The 19,623-nt window shown below is 36.3% G+C and overlaps 1 protein-coding gene across 2 annotated transcripts in view; it reads left to right on the top strand.

Moving 5' to 3' along the window:
* Positions 1-10,768, top strand: part of LOC140135651 (T-cell activation inhibitor, mitochondrial-like) — a 31,348-nt gene extending 20,580 nt beyond the window's left edge. Inside the window, exons 4-10 of one of the 2 annotated variants that reach the window (XM_072157227.1) lie at positions 124-265; positions 1,442-1,691; positions 3,063-3,283; positions 5,025-5,116; positions 8,643-8,893; positions 9,595-9,726; positions 10,184-10,768. In XM_072157227.1, coding sequence (XP_072013328.1) covers positions 124-265; positions 1,442-1,691; positions 3,063-3,283; positions 5,025-5,116; positions 8,643-8,893; positions 9,595-9,726; positions 10,184-10,415 — 1,320 coding nt within the window. In that variant the 3' untranslated portion in view covers positions 10,416-10,768. Of the gene's footprint in view, positions 1-123; positions 266-1,438; positions 1,692-3,062; positions 3,284-5,024; positions 5,117-8,642; positions 8,894-9,594; positions 9,727-10,183 lie in introns of both variants that reach the window. The other variant, XM_072157225.1, reaches the window with a different exon arrangement.
* Positions 10,769-19,623: the final 8,855 nt, after the last annotated feature.

The raw sequence follows: 19,623 nt of genomic DNA, 5'->3' as shown, positions 1-19,623 counted from the left end.
TACCTTTTCAATTGTTATCATGCAGTTATCAAATAACTGATGTTACATCATGTGGATTGTCCAGTGGGTCAAATTTCATAACAAATAATTATAATGTTTAATGTCATCTCATCATTATTTCAGGCCACCAATGAGCATTCACTAAAGCAATTGTATGCCTACATAGATGGCTTGCGGGGCGAGCACCATCAGGTTCGACCTATTGACCTCAAATTCTTCCTGAGAAATTATGGTCAGCAGAAAGAACAGCAGTCAACTACACCTGGTAAGAAAAAAAGCAAGGTACACCAACTTGATGTGGGGAAACAAGTAAAATACAGACTAGACAGTATGCAGGGGGACAAAAACATCAGGCGTGGAGGCAGAAGAAGTAGGCAAAGTTCGATAGCCAAAATTACCAGTTCCAAGGCCCACAGAAGTAAGTGCTGAACCTGCAAAAACAACAAGGATCAATGGTAATACAAAACTGCACTAGAACAAGTGATGAAAATCAAGTGATGAAAATCAAGTGATGAAAATCACTGTGCATATAAACAGACACGCTAAACCAAACATCCAGAGTAGGCACAAAACAGGCAAAGTTCGATGGCCAAAAATTGCCAATTCCAGAGCCCACAAAAGTGTCAGGAAAACAGTACACTGGAAGTGATGAAAATCACTGTGTACATAGCAGTGAAACACTTAACAGACAAAAAACAACCGACGTTTCGAGCAGATAAACTGCTCTTCTTCAGGGACAGACAACAAAATATAAAGCAAACAACAAGAACTACATGCTGTAGTTTAAAAACAAATTCAAGTCAAAAATTGAAGGCAAGTTCAAATTGAAATAAGTAGCAAAATAAGACAGCAAACTCAGAGCAAAATAAGTTGTGTCTTCTCTCATTGAGAGCAAATTCACTACCAAATTCACTTACACCTGGTAAGTTTGAATTAGGCTATTCCAGTTGAAATCCATACACCCCCTATGGAAGATATGATCTTAATCTTCCTACAGGGAGAGTGAATGTCAAATGGAGCTACATGTACCTGAATGGGTGACTCCCATTTGAAATCTTCACTCCCTGTGTGAAAGATTTAAAAGGTCATGTCTTCCATAGGGGTGTATGAATTACTGGAATAGCCCATTCCATTATTTGTTTTCGCTGTATACCTGCAGTGCAAAATATTATGTTGGTTTTTTTACCTTCCTTTTTTCCTCCTTTATTCTCATCAAAGTCTAAAAGTTGCATGCTGTCATCTTATATTATAAGCTACAAGATGTATTTGCCCTTAACATTTTGAGGAAAAGTGCTGAGAAAGTTAACCTGTGGAGAAGGAAAACCTGTAAGAAATCTGTGTGCATCTATATCTTTGAAAAAATGAGAAAAACTTATTAAACTTTCAACCTGTTACAAAATTAACCAAAATAAAAATTTGATTCTTCTTTCTTTTCTAGAAGGTTTTCGGCCAGTCAGCATTAGTCTACCGTTTCGAGATATATACTCTACGGTAACTCACATTCTTGAGTCATGTGACATACCAACGGATCACATCCAACAATCAGCAAGACAAGTGCAATATGGGCAGGTCAAATCAACCAAGGAAGCCACATGGGATGCATTCTTCTATGACTATGTGGAGAAAGCTGGAGGTCCTAGAAGACAACCAAGCAACACATTCTCCAAAGATGACACAGATGTTCCTCTATGGTAAGTCTATGATCCTAAGGATGCACACAGGCTCGTGTTTAGCGGGAATTATTTTAGGTTATTTTGAAATAATCTGGCATGAATTTATGCTCAGTCTCTGAGTGACAAGTGACTGCTTTTGGACCAAAGAGATAGCATACATTATGCGGGGTGGGGATACTGATTGGTCAATTGCTTGTTGTTTATAGTAACTGATTGTAAATTTTGTGTTTTTTCCCCATTAAAATGTCTCCAAAGACATTTAACTCATTTCAAGGGAGAAGGTAGACTGCCATGAAGGCCCATGCATAATGCTATGGGATATCTGCCATCATACATTAGATCCCAAGTGTAAGTGCACCCTAGGCTTTCTTCAGGATATATCCAATCAAGAAATCGAGCTGTATTCACCAGCTCGTAACCTCCGTTCTGCTACAAAAGGACTTCTTCAAGAAACAGTTGCCATAAACCAGTGGGGCAGCAGATCATTTCATGTTTCAGCTGCAAACATTTGGAACAATCTGCCATTTTCGGTTCGCTCTGCCAAGAGCTTGTGTAGTTTCAAAACAAATTTGAAAACACATTTTGTGACCCCTCAGCACAACTGAGCCCTGAAGTCGCCAATCATCATTTTTGAGATATTCAACCAAAATATTCTGCTTGAAATTAGCTTTAAAATGATGTATATCATGTCTATAGTACTTGACATTTAAGTAGTGAAAATCAATAAAACAGTCAATAAATCCTTTGTTTCCTTTTGTTTATTGTTAAGTTCAATGGAGCATATCTCAATAGTGGCACTGGCGACATCCGGGCTCAGTTGTGCTGAGGGGTCACATTTGTTCCAAAATGCTTTTAATTGACTCTATGCATATCATGAACTATACAACACTGATGAACTGTTTTGGTATTAATTGTTAAATTTAATATGTTTGTATCATTGTACATTGGTTGTTTTTGCAAAGTGCCATGAGCGTCTCTCGATGGATACCAGCGCTTTATTAAGTGTACATTATTATTATTATTGTTATTAATATTTGGCATCTTAGGGACTTCAGGAACTGCCTGGAGGCACAAACTTGGATAATAGTTATTTTGATGAGTCAACTGTACCTCAGAGCAAAGATTACTTATTTTTGAGTTGAAGTGCAATCAAAGTTTTACACTGTGTCATGCTTTATCGATTTCTACTAGATTTCGATAACTTTGGACTCTCCAGCCTGGAATGTGAAGCTATTGGTGAGCAAATACTAAGCTAGACTTCTCGAGTAACCACCAACTCACTTTATGTTGATATGTATATATGCACATTAGTAGTGAAGTAGTAGTAGTAGTAGTGTAACTCTGGTAAAATGTTTGTAAAACATCAATGGCTGATTTTTACACCAACAGTCTGTGGATGAAACTGAACATGGAACCAGCTCGCGAGAAGATGGTATCAACGCAACCCATCCGGGATGAAGCAGACAGTATCAAGAAGGAACTCATGGAAAAGCTTAGACTTGAAGAAATCAGTTGGAAATGCCCATGGGATATCAACTTGTTCAAGGGGTGTCTAAAGACGCTGAGAGATCTTGTGGAGGAGTATCCTGATGTATTCCAGAATGTAAAAGGTACGCACAGGAAGGCATGTTTGTTACATGAATATATAGTTAAAAAAATTTGTGGGTTGATATCAAAAAATGAAAAGTGCATGAACCTGTTTTTTGATTTGGTGATTTGTTGTGGGCTGGGAGGCTTGCGATATAACACAAGACTCTGACATTGGCCCCCTTTGTGGTTGATAATGTTGGGTATACATATATAACGTAGAGACTCGCCTAATGGCGCACTTGGGATCCTTTGCCGTGGGGTAAAATGCATGTGCAAATAGAGAGCTTGGTCCTCTGAAATCCTTACAAGAATTAAGGTTCCGCACTCTTATGGGTGGGAATTTAAAGGTTTTACTTTTAGGTTGTGCCTAAAATTCCACTTAATGTTAAGGGAGACCATAGCACCATTAGGCGAATCTTTACGGTATATATTCTGGGTGACTCCCATGATGGGAGTTGAGCAGGATGTCAACTAGGTGGTCACTGTTACAGAAGGATGTCCGACTGACGATTCACACTTCTATAAGATAGCAGTCAACTTGGTGCATGTTTACTTGCCTCCTACTCCATTGGGTTGAATAGCTTTACTTTGGAGGGAATTGGGGTTGGTGGGAATTAAGATAGTAATTAATTACCAACTACTGTTTATTCTATGTGATGCAATTAAGCAAAATGATTCATGTCAATGGCAAAATCAGATGTTATTTGTTTCATTTATTATTCTACTTGTGTAACAGACTATTGACTAGTAGTAGATGCTGAAAATCAAACTTCAACATACAGCTCCTTAGATTTATATGTTTAATACCTTGCGTTGCTTTGAGTTTGATGGGGGCATCACTGCGTAGTCTTGAAACCCGGGGGTGGTACTCAAATTACATTTTGACAGGGATGTGCTGCTTGAACTCTGAAACCCCTACCCATTTTAAGGGATTTTTTTAACGAAACAAACAGCTGATTTGACAGTTTTTGACAATTTTTTTTCAAATCGGGACCCATGTTTAAGGATTTTTACCTAAAAAATGACTGATTTTACAGTTTTTGACCATTTTTCAAATCGAGATCCATGTTTAGGGATTTTTTCTCAAATTGGGACCCATTGTTCAGGGTTTCCTAGCAAAAAAGCGACCCATTAGAGCGGCAAGCGGCACATCCCTGTATACCTTATGTGAGTCCCCCCCAGCTAGAAACAGACACAGCATATTTGGACTCGCAGCATAATACGCTCATAAAGGCAGCACAATTGGTATGCTCTTTCACATACAGAGTCAAATTTGATGTCACTACAAAACTCAAAGCAACACAAGGTATATCAATGTTTCCGTATTAATTGCCACGATCAATTCATTTCGCTTAATTCCATCAAGATTTTAAATATCTTCTTTTCAAAAACAAATCTTATTTGTTGTTTCTATTTTATTAACATGCTCCTGTAACATTAAGGTTGATAGACACCCATATCAATAACCTTATTTAGGTATCTACTTTAGCAACTCTAGCAACTGAAGCTCAAATGCAATTTGCTGATTGTTAGGTTGCCATGGCAATGCTAGCTGACCAAATGCACATTGGAGATCACAGATTGCATGCTGCAGTTTGGCTCCAAAAACAAAAACAATGAACAACAGATGAGTTTTAGTGTTGTACATTTGGTGCGTAACCTACCAAATGTTAGTAGTTTTAGTCACAATTACAACCATACTAAACGGTCCACTTTTGATTTTCTCCTCCTCCTCCTACGGCGACTAATGTCCCCCCTTAGGTGGTAAAATGGTTTTCGGCCATTCGACAAGACTCTCATATGAAGGTAAAGCAGTGCTGGGTCATCGTGATGTGCCACGTTATTGGTTAGGGGTAAGTGTTTAATGAGTGTTAACCTCATTACGATAGCAGATCATTTCTATCATAAAGACTTCATCAGCTTATATAGAAAACTCATCTGACGATGGAAGACGGCGTGGGTGGAAGTGGAACAGCGGATGGTTTAGGAGGTGGATAAAGCTTTCACCTTGACAGTGAAGGAGGAGGAGTTTGAATAAACATGTTGACAAATGTGGCCCAATATGATCAAGTAGAGCTAAACAGAAGCAGTGCCAGCACCAGGGGCATGGGGGGAAAAGTTCCCCCTACCCCCACCATCTTGGACTTTGTCATACCAATAACCCTCCCAGCCAAATAAGAATTTCTTAATGCCAGCATTCAGCATCATTATTTCGTCATTACAGTTTTGATGTTTATTACAATTAAATGAATAATTTAACCGACTTTGATATTTCTTTAGAGAACTTTGTAGATCACCAATCTTTTGATATACTCGCAGCATGGTCTTTAAAGGGTGCCTGCCTATTTACATGGTATGCTGCTGTCAGGAAAGATCAAATTTTCAGTTTCTTGTTTGGTTGAATTTGATCATATAAGTTCACAGGAAAACCAAAAACAGGTGTCTTATCTTTCCATCTCATTTATGTAAATCTAATTACCATGTTGTTACTTTATATACACTGTATTTTTCCTTATAGAAATCTCCTGTTATACAATTTCCACTAATTTTCAATAATATACTTAAATGCTGCTAAATCCAGTGCATTTTAAAAAACTTAAAGAATACTTTTTTATAATGTTCAAAACATTTAGTATTCCAAAGCTGATGTGTTTTTGTTAATATGGTGTAAATTTTGAATCAAAGTGATGTATTTTAGGCTTGTTTCATAAACCATTAAGGTGGTACTACACCCCTGATAAATTTTGTGACTAATTTTGCATTTTTCTCAAAAAATAACTACACACTGGTAGCAAAAGTCATGTATATTATAGGGGCAACAAATCCATTTACTTCACTGAAATTTCAGTAATTCAAAACAAGTGGTTCATTATATATGTTGAGAAATGAGGTACATTCTAGCGGTACCTCTTTTCTTATCATAAATAACGTACCGCTTGTCTTGAGTCACTGAAATCCAGTGCAGTATCTGGATTCCTTGCCCCTATAATTTATATCTTTTGTTACCAGTGTCATTATTTTTGAGAAAAATGCAAAAAAATATCACAAATTTATCAGTTGATATATAGTACCACCGTAATACAGACATTCCCAAGCAAAAAGGTGTAGATAACACCTTGATTATCTATTTGGAAGTGTACAGTGTATATAATGTGAAAAATCACCAACCAAAAAACGGGTAAAAATTATATTTGCTGCTTTTTTTTCAAATTTATTATTACAATGTAAGCTACAAAAAATATTTGTTAGTACAATAATCAACACATTGAACAATATATGTATTTTTTTTAACTTTTGCTCAAGTTTTTTATTACATATTCTTTAGTCATTTGCCCTATTTATTTCTGATTTCCCGTTGTTATTTTATAATTTAATTTTCCTTTTTATTTTTAGTACATATTTCTACTCCTATTTTTCCTTATTTCCTAAAGCCCCTTTTCTCGACTAGAATATTTTGATAGATTCAGGTTAATAGCAACAATGCTGATTGACTGGAGTAAGTGTACTGAGAGATTTTTGAGCTGAAGTCTACTGAAAAGCACAAATTACTTTAATTTATACAATTTAAATTGAAGAATTTAAAAGAAATTTATTTTTCTTTAATAGTATTTGAGATTATATAGATGCCCTGCTATTCCATCCATTGAGGCTTCCATTTCAGACCCAAGTTAGCTTGTACTAAGAGAAAAGCCTAAAGAGGAAGCCTTGTCAGAGCCATTCTTCTGGGGTGAACCAAACCTGGCTGATTATCAAATCAATCAGTGAAAAGGTTATCATTGAATTTGACTATGCAGTAACATTAAAACATCAATTAGCATATGTCAAATTCAGAGATAAACTTGTCACTGATTAATTTGATAACCATGCAGGTTTTGTTCACCCCAGAAGAACTGCTCTGGTGGGGCGGGCTTCTTCTTTAAAAATGTCAAATTGACTGACATTTCTGATTTTTATGACATTTTAGTGAAAGCTACATACATTTTGTTTCATTTTCTACTTTGCAATCAATTTATGTAATACTTCATGTTTTTCAAAGTCGACAGCTGGAACATCTCTAGTACCGGATTGTGTATATGATTTAACTTGTGAACTGACTTATATACTGTACTGACTATGGTATAATCCCATACCTAATTATGATCCCACCCCACATTTTTTTAAATCTCCAGAGATTACAGAAGATTTATTTAAGCTTTCCTCCATTAAAAAATACAACTATGATGATCCCATCCTCAAATTTTGACCTAAAAAGTTTGATTGCAATCTTGTTCAAATGGGCTATTCCAGCTGATCCATGCACCCCCTATGGAAGATGTGACCTTAATCTTCCAGGGAGTGGGGATTTCAAATGGGGGACTTAATTTGAAATCTACACCCCCTGTGTGCGAGATTAAGGTCATGTCTTCCATAGAGAATGTAAGGATTTCAACTGGAATAACCCAATATGGATCTGTAATGAAAGGATATGATTCCACTAAATAAAATAACCTGGCAGACAACTTGAGAGCAATTGCACATTTTGTAATTGGTAGCAGTTGCCCTGGTCAAATTGATGCATATTTACTAGTTTGGTTTGAGGTCCAAAGAAAAAAAAACAAATTGGTAAAATCAGTTGAATTCTGCATCTTGAAGATGAATTTGTACCAAAAGAAAGATGATAAGAGGTATTTTAACTTTATCCAAAAGTTGTAGGATCATTAGGATTAAGTAAAGCAGTCAATTCAAGAAAGAAATTAACTTATATTTATCAAAAATGGTATAAAATGAAAAAGTTAAATCAGTGTTTTAAAAAAAACATCATGTGATTTAAATCACAATTTAATCAAGCAACCCTGCCAAATTTTAATCCCATTTATAAGTGGGTTGGGACTATACCAGAGTCAGAACAATATATCCCTACAGAGTAAACAAACTAATTATATTACATGGAAGGTGTGGTGTACTGCAGTCATCTGGATTCCAGGAAATATATACAAACCCAACTGTTGGGAGCAGCCAGCCGTAGCAAGCAGTCTAATATTGACTTAAAGACAATAGACTTATCTCTGAGAGAGAACACACCAGCTGGATTCACTTTGAATCACAATACATTTGCTCAAATATTGTAGCAGGCTTTTTCCATAGGAGGATACTAGCAGAAATATTGGAAAAAACTAATAACAGTTGTTGCAGTAAATCACTTTGAAGGTGACCTGGTGGAACTAATTATGATGTGGATTTAACTGAAGGACAGCTTTGTACAAAAGGACCATATGTATTTAGGCCAATTTGTACAAAGAAAAGGGCTTTCTTTGATTGACAGCGTGGACTAATTAGGTAAGTGAAGATCAATATACTGTGAGCTTGAATTAACATTTTTTCCTTCATCTTATCACATAGCTTGTCAACGGTCTGAACGAGATGTACCAAATGTACGGTTCCATGGCAGGATTGGAGCAGCAGATTAGCGCTTGTCTAGGAGGCGTCCAGGTTTGCCGAACCCACCTTGACAAAGCCCAGGCAGCTCCATTCAAGGCCTATTATCAAGTGCTAGGTCAGATGCTCAAAGGTCTATATGAAGAGCAGCAGGAAGAGGACAGTCTAGTCATTCCAGCGGGAAGTCTGAAAGACATTCAAGTACAAATCATAAGGTGAGTGCAGGGCTATGCATAAACTGAAGCTCAATTTGTACTTGATCATCTTCATAAAAACAAAAAGCCTCTGCTTATGCGCAATCAAATCCTGAACACAGCAAAACAAAATTTCTATGAACATGGGATCAAATTTGCTTCAAATAACATTTCAATGACATCTTACTGTAGTAGGGAAAATATATAATAATGTATATCCAATCCATTCATGACATAATAGCGTTACGATAAATGGCCAACAGTATGTACTGCAGAGCAATAGAGAATTAAGACAGGTAGTATTAAGAAATCAATTGGATTATTTTGAATTTTGAATATATTCAGTCCCACATCATAACAGCATTTTAGGAAAACCAATGTTATGCTGAACAAAAACTTGGTCCTTGTTACATCAGTACTTTACCCAAAGCAAACTACATAACAGGTATATATGACACAATATAACCAGCACTTAACAAGAACGCTTAACCTCTGGTAAGGTCAGTAGTCTTAAACACAGTATGTTTTAGTATGCCTAACTACCGTGTCTTTTAATATCATTACTCGCAAACAAAACACATGTGGCATGGTTTGGCTGTTTGGGCTTATCAAATTGAAGAATGGGTCAGCATTTTTTTTGAGGTTTTAAGAATAAAAGTAAAACAAATTCCAACCTTTATTTTTACCCTTATTTTGGAACTTTCTCACTTTTTTTCTTACAGTGACTCAAGACCGCCAGTGCTGTCACCAAGTGGCAAAATCTATATATCCCACACGGCTCCACCAAAAGCTGTGAAACAATTCCTAATAGATAGCAGAGACGATGCAAGACGAATCCTGGAATTAAACCGAGAGTAAGTTACTGAAAATTTACTGAAAATGTTAGATTTTGTTACAGAATTGTCTTTTGAAATGAGCAGGGGAACATCGTAAAGCTCTTGTAGATCCCTCAAGGAGAGCAGTAGTTGAGCAATGTAAAAGTCACCTCTGGGGCAATATAATCAAGGAGAGCAATTCCCCAACTCTTGGAAAAAGCAGGATTCTGTAAAATATATTGGGTGTAAGACACACTATTTAAGTATGTAGCAAAGGAGAAGAATGCTGGGTGTAACAGTGTTTTAACTTTTGTGTAGATGCTATGGTGAGTGATAAATATAGTACACATGAAGCATGCGAGGAGAGCAAGAGCTTGATTGATACTACCTGTTGTCTTCAAAAGACCGTAAGGTACTACATACCTTCATACCAACTTAGTTGTAATTGTGTTTTCCAGTCCATCCATATAACCACTAAATACATTTTATTTTTCAGCTTCAAAGCAGAAGTGGCTCAGCTAACCCAACAATGCAAACAAGAGCGCAGCTTTAGCGAGTTCAGCCAGAAGGACACTGTGACCAATGAAGAAATGAGGTCATGTTGCCAGAGATTGCTAGAGGACCCTGCTATTCAGTCAATGGATCTACGCGGAGCCAAGATACGAGTTGGCCGCCATTATAACCTTCTAGATAGTGGTGAGATGTGCATTCCATGGAACTGGAAGTAGAGAGATAGTATATATGGAATTATTTGTATTGTGCTCAAGTTTGACCATTTCTAACTTGACATCAAATGAAGACATCTGGGGGTCTAATTGCAATGAATTATGGGATTTGCCGAAAAGGTCACTTAAAGTGTTCATTCTGCCATTTTGGAATTGGTCAAACTAAAAAAGTGCCATCAATTCTCTTTAATGTATCACACATGGCGAACATTTCAAAATGCATAATTTACAAGAAAAGAACTTCTTGTATGATACCAAATGTATTTATTGTCTTTGGTATGAGTGCATCATCCCAACATAATTTGAACATGTTATGAGGTAAGGTTCCAGTGGTGTAGCGTGGGTCATCATATGGGGGGGGGGGGGGCACTGACTATGATTGGGGGGAACCTGGTCGGATGGGGGAGACAAGCCATTTTTTGTCCATTTTCCTATTGGATTTTCTAAATGTTGCAATCGATTGGGGGCACATGCCCCTCCCCCGTGCCACTATGACGCTACACCACTGTAAGGTGCTGTTTCTACAGATAACATGGCATCTTCTTGAAGAAGAACATGCATGGGGAAAAGGGTTACAAACAGACATGTGGCCAAGGCATGGTTACGATGTACCCCCACTACAAAATTCTATTAAATTAAAAAATCTCAAAAATTTGAAGAAACATTCCCACAAAAATGCTTTGTTAGTGGAAGAAACACTCAATTGATTCCATTTTATTGGCCAGATGTGCTTTTTTTGCAAGCAAGTAGGCCATATTTTGGATATTCTGCAATTTTCCACTACCATGCAAAACTTTGGCTACAGGCCTGGTTATACTATACTTAGGCTTAGAGAGAAAACGCAATCTTGTTTTTCTCGCTGTGAATCTCGCTTTTTAGTGCTTTTCTCGCTTTTAAAAGATTCATTTCTACCACAAAAATCTATTTCTGTGGCAAAAGGTTGCAGAATTCGACAACCATTGCAACTAAAAAGGCTTAAGTTTGACCTGATTTTCCAGCCTTGCAGTATATTGACCTTTTAAGCTGATTTATGAGGACAAAATTTGTGTATTTTTGATAGTCCGGTCGGCAATTTCCATGCTTTGTTTTGGTATCACTGAGGGGTATGGAGTCAATGAAATACTGCCCTCACTCAATTTTTTACCTTTTTTGATTTCGCCAATTTTTGGGCATAAATCTTGTTTTTTTCTCGCATTTTGAAGTTGCCATCTCGCATTTTTGGTCAAAAAATTGTGTTTTTTTCTCTAAGCCTAACTATACTGGCTCTTTTCCACCACCTCAGAAATGGACAAACCTATAAATTGCAGCTGACAGTCATGTGTGAACCATTAAAATGAATATAATATACAGTGGAACATTGGGCTATTCCATTTGAATTCCACACTACCCCTGTGGAAGATTTTGGAAACATGTTCCACAGAGGGAGTATGGATTTTAAATGTAATTAGCACATTAGGCAGCTCCATTTGAATTTCATACACCCTCTGAGAAAGATTCAACCTGAATCTTCCACAGAGGAGGTGGAGTTTCAAATGGAGCTGCCTAATGCTAATTCCATTTAAAATTCATACTCCCTCTGTGGAACATATTTCCAAAATCTTCCACAGGGGATAGTGTGGATTTCAAATGGAAGAGCCTGTTTCATGTATGGGCATATGCATGTATTATTAAGATTACATATGAGCAATAATATTAGGTCAACATATCATGGTGCCTAAGAGTACTCTATATTTATGCTCCAATCGAACAAAACATGTGAAGTCAACAATGGTCAGTTTCAATTTGAGCTCTTTAAAGGGTATATGTGACCGTCCACGTTGAAACGCTCGTAAAGTTGGCCCCTGGTCAATTTTGTTTTCTTCTGTGTTTATAAAATATATATCATAAGCTTTACAATGATATATCATTTGACTTCAAACAATATCCAGAAGCGGAGTTATGGCTTGTTAAACTTTGCTCCTTCAGTAAAAGTGTACATTATTTTGGTGCTACATTATTTCTCTTTTTCCACATCGCTGGTATTACATATCAAATTGTCATAATTGGCGCTCATGTCAAATTGTTGATTGTTAGTTAACCCACCCCTTGAACAGGATTTGGCCAAAGCAAACAAAGACTAGAGCTATTTACTAACTCTATACATAAGTATAAGCTTATTATCCTCTTCAAGAATAGGATTAAAGATTGGTGTTTGACTGACACTAAAATGAGAAACATGTAGGACAAACATTAGGTAAATATGAATACAACCTTTATGCACATTTTGCACTGTAACTCAAAATACAATTTGCCGACTTTACAATCGGTTTGAGATGGATGGTCACATATGTGATACGATCGACTGGGCCATGGAGTCCAAAGGGGTATTTTTGAAAATTGAGTTATTCTAATTATTACCTTAACCAAATATTAATACTCAATCATAAACTGAAAACACCAAAGATCTAGCATACTTAGTTCCTAAGTTTTGTGATGTCTATTTTCTTATGTGTTTTATTGTTTGTTACTCCATATTCTTGCCTTTATCTCAATTTCAAATTTGACACCTTTGGTGTTTTCAGTATATGATAGCCTAATTTTTGTATAAGGTAATATTTATAGTAACTCAATTTTCAAAAATGTCTCCTTTGGTCTACATGGACCAGATCATTTCACAAATAGGGGTAGAATTTTGTTGCACTGTGTAAAAGAGTTGTGAAGATCATTTGATTCTCACCCAATCTTTGCTGCGTAAATGTAATTGATTCGCTGAATCTTGCGGAAATTCTCTCCCTCCCAAAAGTAGACATGAGATTTTTTAGTCACAGACTCTCAGAAAGAATAAGAAAAATATTAATTTTAAGTGTACGTCCATGCCTCATTGACAGAAAGGCTTGGCTCCTATTAAGCTGGTTTGTGTATGAATGCCTGGGATATGCATCGGATCACTCATGCATGGTGCATGCAATCACTTGTTCACTGTGCAATTGGTGATCCCATACATATCACAGCCAGTCATACACACAGCAGTTTAATGGAGATACAGCCTTCTGCCGCTGAACCATCAAAGTACAGGTCTCCTCTACTATGTAGTAAATTAAGCTTAATTAGTATTTACCTGGTACTCTCATATATATGATATTATATCACAAAGTGTTTCCAGATCTTGCTATTTAAACAAATAAGAGGCTGTTCAAACATAGGTTTGCCTGTGCAGAGCTGGCATTTAAAACATCAGCTTATATTACTTGATAATTACTTATAATGACATTAATGTTATGAATATTCATGGTGCTATGGAATACAATCAAATCTACCGTATGCTACCTAATTAGTGCCCTGTACATTTAAGGGCAGAGTAGCTTTAGAGAACATGGATCTTGTCAGAAGTCCAAAGTATATAAACTATAATGTTTTTGGAAAGCAAGTGAATCGAGAAATCCTTACAATATCAAGCAAGATGAATATAAGATACATGTGTCTTATTATGTAGCCTTTTTTTCTCTTTGTGGAGAATTGTTGGGCTAGATGACACTTCACTTACTTTAGACATGATAATCTTATTTGGCTAAAAATATCTTCAGCACTGCCTTGAAAGTGTGGATCTCTATACACTGTTTGATAGTGAAGTCAGCGATTTTATGTGGCTGGGCAGTGTTGCCAAAACTTTTCAGCACCAAGGTGCGGCGCATTGACTCGCCAGGCCGCGGTAAAGGATTCTCAAGTAGCCCAATTTTAAGCTTCCAAAAAAGCGCCCAAAACCGGATATTTGGGCGGATTTACCTGAATTTAAAACGCAAATCACCCAATTGGGCGGAAAAGCACTTGACTTTAAAACTTCCGGTACTTAGTGGGAAGTTACTGACCGATCAATAAATGGTCACAAAACCCATTGTAATTGCAATTTGGAGCTTTGGAGGCTCAAAACCTTTGTAAATCGGTTAAATTGAAAGGAAAATACATCAAATTACTGCCGCGCCCTGACGCTGGCAAAAGTAGCCCAATTTTAGGCAAGTAGCGGCATGCTTTTTTGAGTAGCGGCAAGTGATCGCCAAGTAGCCCAATTATGCGCCTAAGGCGCGGCGTTGGCATCACTGTGGCTGGGTCGCAAGTGAGTCTGCAGACTACCCTTGTGTATGCATGTGTATGCTCTGCGGGATTAATTTGGTGCATGTAGTCACTGCCAAACTCAATGTGAAATCAAGTATAACAGTATACTACAGTTAGCATAATAAATTATGACCTACACCCAAAGTGAGGGTCCATTTCCAAAGTCAAGATGACAATAATGACCGCAAGGATGTTTTCTTTAAATATCGGTGATACAAAAAAAACTATGGAAAGTACAGATTCAAAAGTTACAATGTTCACTTCAGTGAACACCAGCGTTATCTTCAGATTGTGAGTCACTGTCATTGTTTTCATCACAGCTTCCTTAATTTTTAACCAATTTCAACGAAGGAGGGCTCAAATTAAAGAAAATGTCCTTGCAGTCATTATGGTTACCTCGATTTAAGGGCTGGGGTATGAACGTTTGGACAGTATTTATTTTGGGACATTAGAGCACATCAGACATCGAATTGCATTCTGAATACGAAGAATGTCATTCTGATATCAAATAATTTTGAAAATTGATATTTTGATATTTAACAGTACTTGAAGTAAACTTTATAAATCTGATGATTTATACTTAAAGTGTATGTAGGTGGGTTGAAAAGCCGACGATCAATTGAAAATTTTGACCTTTCGTATTGAAGATATGGATTTTTTTCCCAAAACACAAAAAAAAATTAGGTCTTTTTGGGAAAAAAATCCATAGCTTCAATATGAAAGGTCAAAATTTTCAATTGACCGTCGACTTTTTCCCTGCTACATACACTTTAAGAATATATCATTAGATTTATATAATTTACTCGAGGACTGATTATATATCAAAAATTCGAAAAATATCGAATTTTTAAAATTTGTACTATATTGTGATTTTCAAAAATGAAAATTATTTGATATCAGAAAGACATGCTTCGTATTCAGAATACAATTCGATAGGTCTGAGGTGCTCTCATGTGCCACAAAAAATACTGTCGAAACGCAATAAACGCTCATTTTAGATCCCTTAAGAAATCAACCCTCATTTTGGCTTTGAGGTTGTGATTCATGAACAGCGACATTTTGTATATCACATTAAATGTATATTATGTGATGGAAACTGCAGCATGGATGATAAAATTATTTCATACTTCAGGTCAATACAACTTATCATTCTGTAATATGATAATTTTTGTAATATTATGTATAATAAAAAAAGTATATATGTATAATTGTACATAACTATTGAATATGTAAACAATATTGTTACCATTTTTGACCATTTAATGGTCGGATGTATACCTTCATGTTATAATGCTAACAAAATGTGTTAACTAATGTTAGTACCGTATGGTACAGCAATGGGAGAAGTAAATGTGCTATTCCAGTTGAAATCCTTACACCCCTATGGAAGACATGATCTTAATTTACTGCATAGGGGGTGTAGATTACAAATGGAGTCACTCATTCAGGTAACCCAACTTGAAATTCACACTCCCTGTGTGGGAGATTAAGGCCATGCCTTACATAGGGGGTGTATGGATTCCAACTGGAATAGCCCAATTGTAATAATACAAATGGCAGCTATTACTTTTTATGCATTCACACAACAAAATGTTATGATACCAATATCTGTGCAACTCAAAAGCTGCCCTGATGGGTCATTTAGAACAGACAGCTCAGTAGCTGTTCTAAAGACTAATATTAAAGGTGCAGTAAAAATATATAAGGTATTGGTACATGCATTATAGTATCCATTCATGTGTACATTTCTCATATTCTCCCAATGCTATACTTAATATGGGCTCAATTTCACAAAAGCATATAACATTGTATCATAAGTGCTCAAGTCATAAGACTAGTTAGCCCCGATTAATTTCCCACCTGCCTTTTTTTAGAAAATGTTAGTTGGAATGGTATTGTGACATAAAAAGAAAGGGTGAAGATAGCATCTCATCAGTACCAGAAATTTTATACTATGAGATAAGACACTCTGTACAAACGACCTATACGTACCATGCACGCATGTACACCAAAGTTGAGGACAGCAAAAATGTGATTCTTAATCAAATTAATAATCCATTAAGTGACGGACATGCAGAACCAATCACAGAACAGAGTTTTGCCTAGTCTTGGACCAGACTGCACGTCAGGACCGGCACAACTGGTTGTGTAGAAGACGGCACGGGTTTGCACGATTATTAAAAATCACATCCATATATGGTATGTGTACTGTCATATATGGTTATGTGTACTGTCCTCAAACTAGCTGTGGAGTGTCACATGCCTGTCAGCACCCTTGTGTATGAATAGCAAATAAGTGCAGGGAAGAAATGCATTGTGGGATGTATAAGATATCTGTTCGGATATATTGTGACTTTGTGAAATTGAGCCCAATGTTTTTGTTACAATTTTTTTTTTTTATTATGAGTTATTTTTGTATTCTTTCCTTATAAATATTCAGTGTTAGGCCTATATGTTATGTTTTGTTATTAAGAATTAGCTTGAGCTATATTATGTGAATACATGAAGGGATTGTAATCTTATTTGATAGGGTATACATGTATATAAAAGGAATAAGCGATCCAGTCTGCCTTACAAGGTAGACAGGGTTATGCCAGGCCCACCAGAAAATGTTGCAGATGCATAACTTTACTTACAGACCGTAAGCGGAAGTGGTTTGAAATTGGTTATGGTTTGGTCTCATATTGGTGATAAAATTGCTGTTTCCTTACTTTTGCAAAAGAAAAAGTAAAAAGTGCACATTATGGTATTCCTGTTTAAATCCATACACCCCCATGGAAAACATGACCTTAATCTTCCACACAGGGGGGTGTAGGTTTCAAATGGAGTCATCCATTCAGATAACCACATTTGAAATTCATACTCCCTGTGTGGAAGATTAAGGTCATGTCTTCCATAGGGGGTATATGGCTTTCTATTGGTATAGCCCATTATAGATATGTGGCATGACATCGAGGAATGAGTCTATGCTCTGATCAGCTCATAATAGGCAAGACTTATAACATCGTGCTGTGGATTGATATGAGAAGAGTGTACAAACAGCCGACACAAACCATGCTTTGCGTGTTGCTTGCCTGACGCGCGTTTTTGTGAATTTACGCAGGCGTTGGGAATTTATTGATTCGCAGTAACAAAAAACGAATAATTCTCGCCTATTACGAGCTGATCATAGTATAATGTCAACAATTTTCAATTTGGCATACATGTGTTATTTGTTCATTCATACATAAAATTACATAAGTATGATCCAATCGCCACTTACATTGGAATTCTGGTTACTAAGTGTTGGCAGGTTAATTCTCTAATTTTAAAGAATGTTGTATCACCTATTTCTGTCAATAACCCGGGAATCAATAGAAGCGATTCATTCCTCTCGATCATATCATATATGTATATGTAATTAAAGTAGCTGAGATTTTAGGTAAAATATAACCAATAATTAACAGTGAACTTAGTTTTAGTTTTATGATAGGAGATTTTAATACGGGTATACTTATAATATTTTGGTGAATCTATACACTTTTGTTATTCAAATGTGAATGAGGCACATTATGCGAATTCTCATTCAAAGAGTTATAATTTGAAAACAAGGTTAGGGATATAGCACTTGGAGATTGAAAAGGAATGTTGCATTTACACTAAGCAAAAGTTGTCATTGAATTCAACATGGTCATAGTTGATTATTTCTATGCTTCTTAAAACATGTCAAATCAAACCAGTTTAGTGGTTATAGACCTTTCCTAGACATCAATGATCAATTAATATTGGGAACAGCATGGGCAGTAGTCATTTATGCATGAATGTATAGCACTGCACCAGTGTATTTGATCCACACATAGGACAACAAAGATAGTTAACATAAGTAACCATCACTGTGTCCCCTCGCTCACTTGTACATGAAGCTAGTCAAGTTGATATTTCAAGTCTTATCCTTGGCACAATATTAGAATTCTCATGATTTGCTTCATGTACGAAAAGGAGGGGAAAAGTGTTGGTTACTCATGTTACATATCTTTGTCCCAACACAGTGGAATGACCCTTTGCATTTCTCCTATGTGACAAACATACAAGTCTGTGCAAATAGTGGGTCGTTCATAAACCTGCATTGCAGTAATCATTAATCACAAGTGCTAGCACCTGCTAATATCAAATTAATTTATTTTGATCCATAGATAAACAGCAAAGTGTTGAAATTGATATCAACTTTTGCCAGTGTTTAGCAATTTAATCCTAAAGTGCTACTTGCAGAAATGATTTGGGATATCTTATAAATTGGTGCTGTACCATGTATTCTTTGGTAAATGTAAAAATTAGTATTAATTTTGCGAGGTTACTGCAGGATGTGAATTAACAGTGTTAATAAGGTGAAGTGTTACGGGAAAGCTTCAAATTGAAGATCCAATCCAACAACACCAGCACAATATGTAAACTACTGCCAGACAATCACTGCCATTTGTGACTGTCCACCACAGATGGGCTGTAATGGGCTATTCCATTTAAAATCCACACTACCTCTGTGGAAGATTTTTGAAATATCTGCCACAGGGGGAGTATGAATTTCAAATGCAACTGGCACATTAGGCGGTTCCATTTGAAGTTCATACATGCCTGATTTTAAATGGAATATCCCAATTAAGTCTGATAGCACTGGACACACCCTAATAAAGATGGTTGCAAATTTGATTTTCAATGCTTGATTGGATTCCAAACTAAAATGCATTGATGTCATGTTCTTTGTCATCATAAAGAGCTTCTCAATCCTATGTGCCTGTGTAAAATTGTCTTTGTATTTTGTTTCAAACAATCATGTACAAATGCATCATGATTATTATAATAAAAATCAAGAAAAATAATTAGATGGTTGTTATTGTTGTATTGTGTGTTCATTATTATTGTTTACAAATATTTATTGTTTTTTAAATAGGCACAATGATGAGAATATGTTATTCAGTGTAATCAAGATGGAACTAATGTACTCTCTATTTAAGGGATCAGATAGCGATATTTGCACAGTATTTTTTGTGGGACCCGAGAGCACATCAGGTACACCAAATTAGATTCTGAATACGAGGAATGTCCGGATATATCAAATAAGTTTTTTTTTAATTCATGATATTTATGG

Source organism: Amphiura filiformis, chromosome 16 (genome assembly GCF_039555335.1).
Source record: "Amphiura filiformis chromosome 16, Afil_fr2py, whole genome shotgun sequence".
Classification (NCBI taxonomy): Eukaryota; Metazoa; Echinodermata; class Ophiuroidea; order Amphilepidida; family Amphiuridae; genus Amphiura; species Amphiura filiformis.
This window is presented reverse-complemented; position numbering and strand designations above follow the sequence as displayed.